Consider the following 15,509-nt stretch of genomic DNA (forward strand, 5'->3'; position numbering starts at 1 on the left):
ATGGTCAGACTTCTTTACAAAGTTCCTTAAAGGGAAATTCGGTATTCATTGACCTCTTTCCGAGAGGAGAAGCCACAATGCAACCTATTTGCTCCAACCACTCGAACAAATCGATGAACAACCGGAGCACAGATGATACCGGTGAAATAAGGGAGAATTCAGCCGAATATTTTTTCTTGATCGATAGTGTCGTTCATTGGTTTTATGTTCGTTAGGTATTGGGATATCCAACTATGAACGTTCCGATTTATAACATATTTCTTGCAGTTGTTGTTTTTTTTTTTTGTAGAACTACAGGTTGCGCCATAAATGTGGTTTCTCTATGAAAGACGAATTATTAACGCGAAATTGGTCAGGAAACAGTAGAACTTCGATAATAATTCATTATTAATCTAGTTAACAAGAAAAATAGTTTTTTATTCAACGTGACCTCCCTTAGCGCGAATAACAACGTTCAGACACTCATGGTCTTTCTCGGACCACAAGGTTTGCTGTTCTTTAGAACTGTATTCGGGATGTGGACGGCGTTGCCTACAAATTATTCGTCTTCTCTATGTTTTTATGCGGAAATTGATAATAATATAATAAGTTTGTAAGTAATATAGTGTAATTAAAATTTATACAAAACTGGAGACACGCGTTTACCTCTATATTTTGCTGTTAAAAACAAAACTAATAGGATGGTAAGAAAGGAAAAGCAAAAAGAAAAAGATTCCATTAAAAAGACAGCCGAGATACTTTTCGCTACAAGCTCTGTAGTGAAATGTTACATATACTGATTTCAGATATCACCCTACGAATCTGGTGGTACGGATTTCAAATGAAGTATTTTTATACGGGATGGTAGGTCATGGAGAGCGGGTGATTCCGTCCATTTATTCCTAATTGCCGTTAAAAAAAAACGGCCCGGAAGATGCGGCTTCGAGCGTTTCGGCGCGTTATTTCCCACAACGAGTTGGATTGGAGCGCGCCAGCCGTGTGCACGCGCCGCATCTTCCGGGCGGTTTTTTACGGCAATTAGGAAGAAATGGAAGGAATCACCATTCTCTCCATAATCTACGATCCCATATACGAATACTCCACCTGAAACCCGTACCACCTCAGATTCGTGGGGTGATGCCTTTAACTACTTAGTTCGACTACAAATTTCACTACTGGAGTATTTATGCTCTCTAAAAGAAAAAAAATCCCTCTGTCAGTTGTGGATGTATATGATTCCTAGAAAATTATTATGAATCATAAAAATATGCAGCGAAGTTTCATGGCACTGATAAGCGGAAAGCGCGAGGCACACCCTTCGTTCTACTCGTTATCTTCTAGAACTTAGTTCAGCTTACGCTTCATTTTCTCTTCAGAGAGCATTTTACATGTTCTCAAATGTTTATTTTGGCAATATTGGATTTATTTTCTCTTTCTTTTTTGTTTTGTTTCCACTTTTTTTTACTTCCCTCCCTTCGTGATTTTCTATTTCCAATTCTCTAACGATTCTATTCACAATTAAAAATCTCTCTAAAATTCTCTTCACAAAGCGTTTTACAGAGAACCGGCCAAAAACTTCGGTCATAAATCAATCAATCTCAGAGTTTTGTGGATTATATCCCATATTTTAAATTATTTTTGTTGTGACAATGGTCTGAGATTAGAATTTAAGAAAAAAAAATTCACAATAATAAGACCTCTTAAAGAAATTACAAACGAGAAACATGCACAATGTGGCTCGTTTTGTTCTCCAAAGTTACTTGTTTACCTTTGTGTGCTGTGATAATTTCTAAATAATTAAGCAACGCCTTTTTCACTCCATATTCCAGTTGCATTACCTTCTGTAACCTGCACCACTGCTGAACAAGTGAGTACTGTAAGAAATTTGAATGTTGAGAATACCAATTTTTACGGCTTCGTGAAATAAGAAAATACAATGACATTTTAAGAAAACATTTCTAGGAAGTACCTTTGCAAATAGTTTTATATAATTTTAGTATTTTATATCATTTATTAACTTTATATAAGACATTTTTACTTCAAAGCATACGTTTTGTTAGTTCGGAAAGGTCCACATACCTAACTCAAAAACTTTAAAATTTTTCGAATGAGATGAAAATTTTCGATTTTCTACATGGTTTCAACAGAATGGTTAGAAACCTTTCATATTAGGGTTGAGCTTTACGTTACAAGAATATTCCACACAGGGAAGTTTCATTTTCTGTCTACACGCCATAAAGCATGTCTTCATAAATTTTGCGTCTTAGCAGGGTTAATTTTTTAAAGATTATTTCGTATTTTCCAGCAAGTGGACGTGTCCAACCTTAGCCAATTTTGAAATATTGAAATATTTTGAAATAAAAAGAAAATAGTACAGTTGTTATGATGCTTTTCGCCACTTTACAGTGAATACCACGTTTTACTCAGGAGGATTTCTTCCTCTTGTGTACAACAACTGTAATCATCTATTTCGGTTCAAATTTGGTGGTAAAAATCGGTTTATTCTTTCAAATGTAAAAAAAATCCAGGTAAACTGAATACGCAGGCAATCGGTTGATTCGTACAACAAAATCTGTAGTGTACAAGAGGTACATGCAAGTTTTAGGGGATTCGCAAAAAATGCCACAACTAGCATTAAATCGCATCGAACCATCTTGTAACTACATGCATGTTAGAGCGTCATCATTTCCCTCTAAAAATCAGCATATGTCATTTCGCTGGAGTATAAACAACATATAAAAAGAAACAGACTATATGACAGATACTGCATCTGTGAAAGATGTGTTATTTGTCCTTAATGAAAAACAGACGACTGCGCACAAATGGGGGTAATATATGGGATTGAGTGCTTGGTGTGCAATGCAACCTACATTGGGGAGACCGGTAGGAATGTTGGAGTGAGGATTAATGAACGCATGGCAGGAAAACGACGAAAACGTTTGATAACACCATCAGAAAGGCACAGACATGAGGCCCACAACGGAAACGATTATGATGTGAAATGCCTTGTACTGGCTCACTAAACAGAAATATCGGCAAGGAAAACGTTGGAAGCGGTTTGGATTCTTAAAAGAAGCCCTTCAATGAATAATAGGAATGTATGCTTGTCGATAACGAATGAGTTCTTGCCACTTGTACCGCTCTGTGACTTATAACCGAATGATATTCTGTGTGTAGATCAAATCATCTGTGTCGTCGCTGGTGATCTACACGCAGCAATACTTATTCGCTGGTACACTGAGTGACAGGTGCGTGCAATCAGCTGCGTCACATCCGGTGGAGCAACACGTAAGACCATTCTCAAAGTAGATGGGTTTCTGTTTTCACTACCTTGAACGATTATCGAAACACTGACCCAGTGTTGTGTGGCACTTGACGGAATAAACGTAGCATTGCTCCAGTAATCCTCTATTTAGACCTCTGAAGACGGCAAAAAAGCCGAAACTTCAGGCAAATAAAGAGTTCCATCTAAAAACCACGCAGGCACACTATCACAAAACATAGACAGAATATGCCGAGGTTTCAGGACAAGAGAAAATTCGAGCAACATACTCTCTTTGTGCTCTAATCATGTCAACCTTCGCGCCAAAAAAAAAACAGAATTTGCGAGAAACGCTCTTTTTCTTTTGTTTTAAATTGAAGAAAAGTCCAGCCGATTGACATCGACTGTTGTGTGAAGCTTATAGGAAAATGCTTCATCAGTGGAAATATGTGAGCACGGTTGCAGCGTTTTAAAAGTGACAATTTTGACATCAACGACAAAGAACGTAAAGGAAATGCGACTGGTGCATAGGAATGATCTACTATGAGCTATTCCAACCAAACGAAACCATCACTGGAGAATGTTACCAACAACAATAGATGCAACAGGGCCGAACGTCGAAGGTCAAACGCCTTCCAGAAAGACATGACAAAGTGATCTTTCAACACGACAACGCTCGGCCACATGCTCCAAAATCGTCAAGGAAACTTTGGCAGGGCTTCAATGGGGTATCCTACCTCCATCCACTGTATTCATCAAAAATTCCTCCTTCCGACTACCACTTGTAATCGTCGATGACTCAATTGTCTGGTAGCGGAGCACATCACTTCTTAAAAAAAGCCTAAAATCAAGCGATTCTTGGATCGCCTCAAAAAAAAGACGAGGAATTTTTCCAGTGCGGAATCCGTATGCTGCTTGAAAGATTGAGAAACGTTCCAATTAACGATGGGCAATATTTTGAATAAAAGATGTTATACCAATTATTCTGAATAAGGCTTCAAATTTAAAAAAGACCCTCAAACCAAATTTGTACCCCTAGATATACATGATGCCAAGCTGTTAAAATTTTATCGTGCCACTCACTGAATGTCAATTTCTACAGACAACAACCGGCCTTTCCAATTTTCTTTCTGGTTTTGGTAATCCACAGTAAGTGGTGCAAACCGCATCCCACATCCGTACAATTGAAAACACACTTTTTTTGTCATATATACTCAAAGACCATAAGTCATTCATTTTCAAAGAGATGTAAGCTGCAACACTTGCTTGACTGCATGGAACCTTTCTTATCACTGATAATAGCGAGAGTTTCTCCTCCATGTTCCCAGAAAAAAAATTCTCGGAGTAATCTATTGATCTTCAAAAAAGAACAAGCAGACATTTAACGCCACGGTCTTGTCACATGCTTAGAAATGCGTTGATTTCAGAAATTTCAAACATAAGTTAACTTAATCAATTATCAGTCAAGCATAATTTAATTTTATCCCGATATTCTTTTTCAATAAAATTAGTAACTCACGCATAAAAGTAAAATAAAACTCAGGATAAAGTATGGTCACAATTTCTTCCAGCATTCAGTCTAATATAACTTTTTTCGGAGATTCCATAGTTTAAAGCAGATTGTCGCTCTGCAAACACAGACATAAACGAGAGTGCCTTTCTTCCGTCGCGAACTGCAATACGCTTATCACCATTGCGTCGCCGAGGCGTCATCGTGCCGAGTAACGCCGTGTCGTCAACTTGCAGCATGGAAAAAAATCATGTCTTTCGTCCCGTTACAGATAGTGTACAGCAGTAGTTCCGCTTTCGCTCGAATTCCACAGAAATGGAACCTACAGGAAATCTTTGATATATCGTTGTACGTGTAGTGCTTGAAAACATGTCCGTATCATCCAGCTGCATCCAAGGTTCACAGAAACCTTCTAAAAAACTGTGGTGGTTTTGAAATCCAAGAATTAATAAATTTGTAAATCTGCAAGGTGAACGCTATGACCTCTACCAGGTGAACATTTGAGAAAACAAAATTTCAGTTAAAATCCTCAGTAAATGATTGGTTAATGAAATCTTTTTTTTAAATTTCAAACGGACTTTTTTCTACCGCAAAGAGATCTCAAGTGGTAACATATTAACCACTATAGTCCATAAAATTTGTACAATAACTTGGCAGCTCTTCGATTCCCGCAGCTGCGAACCGAAGCTACTGCGTCTCGAAAGATCTGACGACCTCAGATCTTTCGAGACGCAGTAGACTTCGAGTACCGTGTAATCCCTGCACTTTTTTTGCGAAGGTTAAACTTCAGGACACAAAACACATGACAGTCGGAAGGAATCAGCTCAGAGGAATAAGTATGTAGAATGAGGTAGCGCGCTCCACTTTAGCAACATTCATCATATCCTCTTGATGGAAATTATCTATAATAATATATAGCAATTAACAGAAATAGTCAACAGAAATAGTCCAAAATTGCACTTCGGAATCATTGTTGTTTACGGTTAGAACAAAGTTGTATAGAACGTAAAAAAACCTTTTGAGCTACGATTTTTCTTTTCTTCCATTCCAAAAAAATTAGCAAAGTATCATAAAGTCATGAATATATCTAGAAAAATATCCTTTTCACAAAAAATAGAAACGAGCGCAAGGTAGGAGATATTTACCGCTGGGTTCACCTGTTAGGGCCACAACAGGTCTTCGACTTCTGTAGGTGAGGTTGTTACGAGTTATAATGTGACGATAAATAGACTGAAATAAGACACTTCCTTTGAAACGCTGTATTTTTTAATCAACATAACGTCCTCCTTTATGAGTTCACCTTTTATTTTAGTCTAATCGAATCTTATTGAAAGCTAAATAATATAGATGTGATTTGAAAAAAGCACTAAAATAATGAAATGCAAAATAAAAACCAGTATAAGAAGATTTTTATCTATAATGGACTGAAAATACTTACAGTACTACTGGCATAACTCTTTCTTCGAAAAAAACAAATTCGCTTATAATACGAACAAAACAAACAATCATTACACGTCTAATGGCATGGTTAATGGAGCAATTCTGAGATGGCAGCTTTTGCCAAGTTGTTGCGAAAAGGAAGAAACGCAATATGTCAAAACTTTGACTAAAACAAGAATCTGAACTAGATTTTTCACAAAACCTTCCACCACATAGCTGTAGATGTGGTTTCTGTCCGGTCCGGACCGTGAAATGTCTACTCACTAGTCTGACTGGTTAATTTCTAATGGAATTTTATGTCAAATCAGTTCAACTGATTTTTTTTTCAATCTGTACTGTTTTGTGAACTTTTAAAAAAGTGTGATTCCTTTCACTGACAGATAGGAATGTTGAAAAAAAGAAAAAAAAACCACCTTTTCTCTTCCATCATCTTTGTGTTCATCTCAACGTTTTCCGGATCACAGCAAAGCGATACTATCCTTCTTTTCTTTCAGAAATCATGAAACGGGTACAGAATCTAATATTTCTGCTGATAGTCATACTTGGAGCAGCAATAGCTGTTATTCTCACGGTGGTTTTAACAGCGAAAGGAAACTCGAATTCAAACAGTTAGTTTAATTCATATTTCACTATTATATGTATTTTATTGCTGACATGTTCTCGTTATAGAACCTTATTAGAGAACCAAAATTCTCCAATTATTAAAACATCGTCAGCGTTTTGGAGTAGATCTTCTGTTTTATCTCAGTTTATTCCCACCTGACGGCAGAATTGCAAATATGTAGTAGAAATTATAAAGTCTTTTGATCATGAAGTCAAAAAGAACACCCATGAAACACAGGTTGTTTGAAGGCATCACCCCACAGACCTGAGGTGGTGGAGATTATAGGTGGAGTATTCTTATACGGGATAGTAGATTATGGAGAGGGGGTGATTCCGTCCATTTCTTCCTAATTGCCGTAAAAAAACGGCCCGGAAGACGCGACGTGTGCACAAGGCTGGCGCGCTCCAAACGAGCACGTTGTGGAAAGTAGCGCGCCGGAACGCCCGATACAGTATCTTCCGAGTCGTTTTTTCACCGAAATTTGGAAGAAATAGACGGGATCACCCTTCTTTCCATAAACTATGATCCCGTATACGAATAATCCACCTGAAATCCGTACCACCTCAGATTCGTTGGGCGATGCCTTTAATAAAGTTCTAACATTTATGAAGATACTGTATCGGTAGTGCACGCAATTTCTTTGCGCTGTGAAACTGACGAAATTTTTCTTTACTTTGAAAAAATGCTTCAAAATTTAGCATATAGCTCACATGATGTTAAACATAAAAATGTAGCCAGGTGCTTTTTGTTATTACATACTGTAGACGTTTTCATTTGTGAACATCTTCATTGACACGGTGAGTAATGTGTTGCAATCCTGAATGTATGGTTACAATTTGTCAAATTATTTTTGACACTTCACATTTTGAGAACTTATGTATGCTTTTATGAGATCTCTTTGTAGTTTGACAGTGCTAACTTTGTTAACCAAAGCGGTTACAATTCCCTTTTAGCCAGATCCTCGGATACGAAAACATATCCGAAGATCCGGCTGCTTATTCCTTACGAGAACCGATTACGGTGCACGCATGTTTTCTACCGTATCACCCGCTCCTGTCGCATACAATTATCTACTGCTTATTCTTTATAACTAGTGAATAAAATGGGGAATGATAATGATTACGTCAGAATTTTCGCGATTTGATTTTTCCGATTTTTTCAGACGAGAAAGTAATGTTCTTCGCGTTCTATGTTGGAAATGATGTTGTGTCCACATTTCAACAGAAACTTGCTGTGAACTCGACCAGCTGTTCTTTGACCATGGTTGGTTATTCAGATGTTCATGTCACTGAATTGATCAAGAACATAACTTTGATTGCTTGTTATCGTCACCGGATACAAATCCGTTAGTCCACCACGTAGAGCATGTTCAGCACCGAATACGATAGCTTCATTCCCGATTGCCACCAATGCACGAGAAAAGCGAGAAAAGTTTTAAATTCACAGTGATCTATTCGTCACAGGGAATTGTTCAGTTTAGAAACTTGTTCAGTCAGTTTGGAAGGACGTTGCGTGGGCCAGTGTTACAAACTGTTCTATCAGTTTTCCCATTGATTTGTGTCGTGCGCTTTCAGAACTGTTTTATCCAATCCAGAGAAGTGTGTAATCGTAGTTTCTTTAAAGGCATCACCCCACGAATCTGGGGTGGTGCAGGTTTCAAGTGGGTTATGCCTATACGGGGTCATAGATTATGGGGAGAAAGGTAATTCCGTCCATTTCGTCATAAATGCCGTAAAAAACGGTCCTGAAGATGCGGCACTGGCACAAGGCTGGCGCACTCCAATCGAACTCGTAGAAAATAGCACCCCGGAACGCTCAGAGCCGCATCTTCCGGGATCTTCTTTTTTACGGCAATTAGGAAGAAATTGACGGAATCACCTTTCTCTCCGTAATCTACGACCCCGTATAGGCATAATCCACCTGAAACCGCACCACCCCAGATTCGTGGGATGATGCCTATAAGTGACTAATCGCGCATTGCTACCTACATCTGAACCTATTCAGCACCGAATACGGTCGGCTCATCGTTATGAGTGTACGAAAAAAAGCGGAACGTTCGAAATTCACTCTGAGCTATCTGTTTCAGGGAACTGTCTATAGTTTAGCATGTTTATGAACAAATAGGAACTAAAATCCTTTATCTCAACTCTGTCGTTGTTCTGCTCCGCATCTTTTTTCAGCGTCTTTACCCAATCCAGAAAACGGTGAACTTCCAGTCAAACGTTTTGGAGGAGAAAAAGTGTTAAGGGATTATGTTTAAGGGATTCGCGTCTCGCAAAAACGTTTGTTTCTGGAATGAAAAGTAGCTCTTAGAGTAAAGTTGGAACATCTTTTCTTTCTCCTCAGGAATCAATTCTGTGGTCAGCTACCAGTGAAATATTTAAGATTGCGTTTTCGCTTCCGAGCGATCTACAAAAAACAAATCTTGCTCCTTACGTTGTCCTCCTCTCTCAATGTCTCTATTCTTTTTTTTTCTTTTGAATTCGACGATACGAAGCTTTTCACTTGCGAAGAAATGTTAATAAATACGACGCTTGAAGGTTATTTGAAAAAGATTTCAGATTTGAGCATTGCAAAAAAAACTACCTTTTTGGAATGATTTTTCGTAATTAAAGAAGTCCGGAACAGTAATCAAAAGTGTGTATTTATTTAAATTATATTTTTTCAAATAATATCATTAAAAAAACAAGAAAATAGAACCACATTCGTACCGCAGCACTTTCCGTTTGCTCCAACATTTCTTCACAAATTTCGTTGCTGGATGCTTGCATGCCTGATTGATTTTCAGTTTATTTTGAAAAATAAGATGACAGGTAGAGATTGATTTAATTGGTCTCTTACCAATTACCCCCGCTCCTGACTTCTATCACAAGATAGCTAAAACTGAAGACAGGTATCAAAGGGAATGAGGAAGAACCCGCCATCCCTGTCAAGAAAAATTCTCTATGGCAGCAACGCACATCTTTTCTTCTGTCATTTCTTGGTGATATCACCATTAAGTGTACATCTCTGTCTTTCTATACATGGAAATAAACAACAATTATCTAAAATCATTAACTTTACTTCAGAACATCGACAACACGCGAAGCTCCATCAGTTCAATGCAGCAAATAAACCAAGAATACAGCTTCATTCTTTTCACGGATGTTTCTCGAACAATAGGTCCATTCAAATCGCTCGACGCTATCTCGAAATTGGACTCAATCAGATCGAATTCTAGTATCACTGGAATGAGCCAAACATCGTAGGTTGACAAGAGGCATATGTTGACAAACAAAATGAAGTGCTGAAGTCTTTTACTTAAAGGGATCACCCCACGAATCTGGAGTGGTGCGGATTTCCGTTGGAGTATTAGTATACGGGGTCGTAGGGGTTATAGGGAGGAGGGTGATTCCGTTCATTTCTTGCTAATTCCCGCAGAAAACGGCCCGGAGGATACGGCTTCGAGCGTTCTGGCACACTATTTTGCACAGGGAGTTCGATTGGAGCGCGCCAGCCCTGTGCGGCGCCGCATCTTCCAGGCCGTTTTTTACGGCAATTAGAAAGGAATGGACGGAATCACACCCCTCTCCATAATCTACTACCCCGTATACGAATACTCCACCTGAAATCCGTACCTCCTCAGATTCGTGGAGTGATGCCTTTAAACACTGTGCTGTGTTCGCACATCAGAACTCTTGACAAACAATTTTTGACAATGGGACAATTTGCCCAGAATGCGAGCTCGGTAGAGTGTTATCCTCGTTTAGTGATAATATGGTCGATTTTATTACATTATTTTGTAACGGGCAACAATAATAGTTGATTTCCACTAGTGATTTCAAGCGTAACACTCTAACTTAGTGAGAATAACGAAAAGTCACTGCACGGCAGCAAATTAACTCAGTTCACAGCCGATGAAACAAAAAGAAACATCTTTTATGGTCGGATCAATAGCGTATTGAATTTTGGTGCAGTTGTGTAGGCGGCGTGGTGAAGAGTACTGGTTGGAGCAGAGGGGACCCTCATTGACACCACTCACCGCTGCTGTCCAAGTGAAGCAAGCGATTGTCCCACCACGAATCTAATCGCTAGCTCCATCGGGGCGCTCCGAGCCCAGCCGCTTACGCAACCGCAGCTGGCTTCACGCCGTTTTGACTCGACTGTAATTCAGCCTTTCTCGTTCTTACGACTCGCAGTTGTGGGCGAAAAGGGAGTTGGGAGCTACCTAGAAAAGTGGTCGTCATGGCTGTAGTCTGATCAAAATGATATGGAGCACAGTGCCTCGCTCCTCCCCCTCCCCCCGCTTTGAACGGCTGCGTTTAAGCGCTTAAAATCAGAGACGGTTAAAATTGGAGGACCCTTATTGGTACCATCCGTCGCTGCACTTCGCAGATGTCCTATGTCGGCTCCAACCAGCATCTCAAACGCACCGTTTTGAGCGCAGCCGCTTACGCAATTGCTTACGTGCTTCATGTCGTTTTGACCATCTCTGCAGTTCGCCGCGGTCGCAATTCGATTCCAACCGCTGTCTCCACCGCACCGCTTCGAGCGCACCCGCCCAACTGTCCGTGCTTCATGTCGTTTTGACCCGACCATGGTAGGTAGGTTTCTTGAGGTTTGAGGCATTGAACAGAGTTTGTTGATTTGGTAATTATTTTGAGTCGCATAATTATTTTAACTGGTCAATTACCATACTTTGTCAAAACTCTACGTATTATAGTTATTATCATTACTAGCTATTGTAGTACGATGTAATTGTTTCTTGTGTTATTCCAGAGATTATCCTGCCATGTAGCACAGTTTTTAGGGTGATGAAAGAGTATATCAAGCAGTCCACTGGAAACAATATGGATCAGCTCGTGTTTTACATACCTTGCAGCTATGTTTACAGGTTTGCTAACCCATCTACGAATCGCTTTTGAAACTGGTGCATTTGTAACGACAAGAAAGTTTTCTTTTGCTGCGCATCTTTGCTAATCATAATCTTGTCAAGTTTTCTCTATTGATATCGAAGAGCCTATTCGTTTAAAGGCAGCGTATAAAGAAATTGACGTAATGTTGAAATTTGGTGGGAAGCGTAGGTTTTGGGGTGTAGATTGTAGTGAATAATCGCTCTTCTTAACACTCTAACTTTTTGGATGGCCACGCGAAGTGTATTGTACGATATTGAACTAAGAAATAATAAGGATTTTTTGCGAATGTAAGAATATTACAGAAGAAAGAAAAAATATACCAGTCATTTTCTCTATTGAATTCATCTACCCTATTGAACATTTCGGATGTACTAGAATTATTGAACGACGAGGTTAAACTGAAGAGTCGTCTTACGGTGGCCGAGGGAGAGTAACTATTGTATCGGCGAGTAGTGGCAGTCTTGAGGGACATAGTTGACGCGCGCAGATTGTAGCGTCCAGAACGTTCGAAACGTTTGAGGCCTAAAACATATGATGATAAACACATGATAGGTTTCATACAGTAGATTCTTGAGAAATAAATGCCTAAGATGGACAAGTATTTCCTTACCCTATTTTTAGCTATTGTAGCTATATAGGCTGCGAACATGAGCGCGATCATCCTCAATTCCCTCAGTCGTTCTGAAAAACGGCGTGGGAACGTCGTTTGTTCTCACGAGACACGTGAGAACGCGCCACCTCTGTGCACGCGCGGTACCACGAGCGAGCGGTCCATGAACACTTGAGTCTCCTCATGTACCTATTGAAGTAAAAGCAATCAATAGGAGGAGATCGTAGCGTGTACAAGAGGACGCGTTCTAACATATTTCGTAACAGCGAACGGCGTTCCCACGCCGTTTTTCAGGACCACCAGCGGGAATTGAGCGTTATTACGCTCATACTCGTAATCTACATCACAAAATTATATATTTCCCATAGGTTTTTATACTACGTCAATTTCTTTCTACGCCGACTTTAATCACGGTATGATCTGCGGTCTCCACTTCTTGTCGTCCCACTTTCTGTTCGCTATTTTCCCACTTTCTATCTAACGGCAGTGAAGAACGTTAGGAGGTGGGAGATACTTCGTAAGAGATACTTCGTCACAAACACAAACATTCATTAACTCTCTCTAAAGTTTTTGGGGAAGATATAGTTTGGGGGGTTGGGGTTGCCCCTTATTTCTCGACGTTCTAACTTACTTTCTTCTCTTAGTAACTTTAGCTTACATGTCATAGATCCTTTAAAACTAATGCCTCCGCCCTTAGGGCACCAATAGATTTAACTATTTACTTCGAGAAATAAGGGCGGCACTGAGTGCCCCTCTCCCAACCTCATTTTACCCAAACTTTTTTTTTTCCTTGTCACGCGTGTAACCTTTATTTTTGAATATTCTTACTTCTTTCTCCTTTTTTTCTTGATTCCCAAACCAAATAACATCCAAATTATTCATACTAATGCTTGTGCACACAACTCTTTCTGTACACAAAGCATACGGTACAATCTATTGCTAAATGCTAACTGCTTAACACAGTCTCTGGGACCCAGATCGGCAATGTCTGAATACAGCTGCTTTCAACTCGGGCTCGTACCTCATAATTACATAGATCGTTACTGTTCATATCGATTTCGAATGAATTCTATGCAACAAACATTGTAGTTGTCCCATATACAGCTCTATAAAATACGATTTGTTTCATAGAGAAGCTTATCCTTAATTTTGGATTTTCAAAGGTAATGGCGCCACTCCAACCACGCAGCGTACAATCCGCATACCTTAAATTTTGTTTCACATACTTTTTACAGGTAAACGAGAGGTATTATTCCGTTGAACACATTGGATGACATTCTTTTTAAGCGTTAAAGATTGCAGAGTGGTTCTTTCGCTATTTTTCTCTGATTTCTCGCAAATTCTTTCACATCAGTACAGAAGTAATGCGTATATCTTCTGACACGAATTTCACACAAATAATGCAGACGTAGAACGAATAGTTTCACATTTCACGTTTGCATGTGATCGAGATTCTTTTTGTTGTCTTTTCGTGCAGAAATCAGAAGCTGTTGTGTAATATGTGGTAGAAAAAAGTTTCAAGAGTACTTTTTAGAGGTGACTCCGACCAAGCAAATTTCGTTCAACTAATGAAGGATGCGGGCACCAGCGACAGAACACTTATTGTTTCACTTACAAACAATGCTACAGATGTTGGCAAATGGTATGAACAGGGAGATCAGAACGTCATTGGAATAGACACACCAAACGCTGTGAATAAAACTGTGGCATTTGGTGAGCTTTTTCCAACTCTTTTTCTTTTAACGTGAAATAATGCTTGAATTCATCTTTTATTGCATGTTGTTTTAACAGTCCCAACAAAAAAGTGTAATAATAGTAAAGCGGTCAGTGAAACTGAAAAACACAATGAAAGAAATAGATATTCTCGAATAGTTCTATGGTAATTTCTACGGATGATAAAAATTGATGCAGCATTGAACGCGACGTCCCAAACAGCTCTAGATTTTCAGATATCTGACTGAGGAATGTTCCTCGCCAGAACGTAGTCGAGCTGAAGCTTAGGAGTCCCCATCTTCCGCTTGCGCTGCTCTTCAGGCGTTAAAAAGGTTGACCCCGGCCACGTGAGCTGATGGCGTCGATGATTCTTCTTAAACGTGGAGGCGACGATGAGGCCCGTCTGTTCGCACAAGTCGACCAGACGGTCATCGTTGTCCGACGTGCGCTCTGTTGGATAATACCATTTTCCTAGCACATCGGATTGCTGTTCGAGTCCCATCTTCGCATTTGCGTCGATTCCGACTATGACCACCTGCTGGCTTGGTATTTTAGACATCAACGTATTGAGTTCATCATAGAAGGCGTCCTTACTGTTGTCCTCAGCGGTTTCCGTAGGTGCGTGAGCACTTACGATCCAGAGTTTACGTCCTCTGCGATCCCACAGTCGTAGAAAGGCGCATCTAGACGACGTTGAGCCAAATTCCTTCACCAGGTTCTTGTAATCGTTCCTCACAGCTATCTCACAGCCACCTACTTTGTTCTCATCAACATCAGTATATGGTGTAATTTTTGGTGCTGATGACAGCACCAAAAATTTTCCTGCAGTGCAGCAAAAGGCACACAGAGATATCGCAGAAGTCTGGATAGAGCGGCTTGTTGGAGTTCACTCGATACTGTTCAGCAGTTCAGCGGGACGAAACGAATGGTTGTTGCCAAAGATTCCATGCTCCCTTCAGGCAGTTGACCTTTCTTGCAGGTTATATAGCTTGTACGTTCCCAATTCGTACACTCAAACGCCTGATTGCGTTTAGTTAAAGCAGGGCCACCACGTGCAGGTAGTAATCAGACTCGTATACGCGGCCCCAGCACCAATATTAATGTAATAAAATACTCAAGAACGCCAACTTGAAAATCTTTTATCACTTGTCGTTCGCCGACACCTCGGGCGATGACGTCATTTTTCGGACCGTAGGTTCTTACCCTTATCGTCGTCGGAAATCCTTCTTCCTAGCCCCGTTAACTCTCTCCTCGCGAACCAATTCTCCTCAGTGCCGCATGTTTTTTATCGTGTATGTTGTAAGGAAAACTATGATGTGGATCGTTGCGACGGACGAAGTCTTCAAACGCGGTTCCCTTCGCATGACAATAGTACCCGCAGCTTCGGTTTTTGTACTTTTACGCGGCGGAAAAATGATGTCGAAACGCTTCACTCCGTTCTGTATTCGGTATTATTATTTATTTATGAGTCAGAGAAATACTCGCCGCAAATTCCG

At 39.9% G+C, this 15,509-nt stretch overlaps 1 protein-coding gene across 2 annotated transcripts in view; it reads left to right on the plus strand.

Annotated features, from left to right (window-relative positions):
- The window catches only part of RB195_013257 (uncharacterized protein), a gene marked incomplete at both ends in the record, with an annotated part of 58,495 nt that overhangs the window by 20,458 nt on the left and 22,528 nt on the right, over positions 1-15,509 (plus strand). The window contains 3 exons of one of the 2 annotated variants that reach the window (XM_064202984.1): positions 3,157-3,227; positions 11,585-11,668; positions 13,835-14,013. In XM_064202984.1, the coding sequence (XP_064058865.1) occupies positions 3,157-3,227; positions 11,585-11,668; positions 13,835-14,013 (334 nt within the window). Of the gene's footprint in view, positions 1-3,156; positions 3,228-11,584; positions 11,669-13,834; positions 14,014-15,509 lie in introns of those variants that run through there. The other variant, XM_064202987.1, reaches the window with a different exon arrangement.

Source organism: Necator americanus, chromosome V, assembly GCF_031761385.1.
Source record: "Necator americanus strain Aroian chromosome V, whole genome shotgun sequence".
NCBI classification, from domain to species: domain Eukaryota; kingdom Metazoa; phylum Nematoda; class Chromadorea; order Rhabditida; family Ancylostomatidae; genus Necator; species Necator americanus.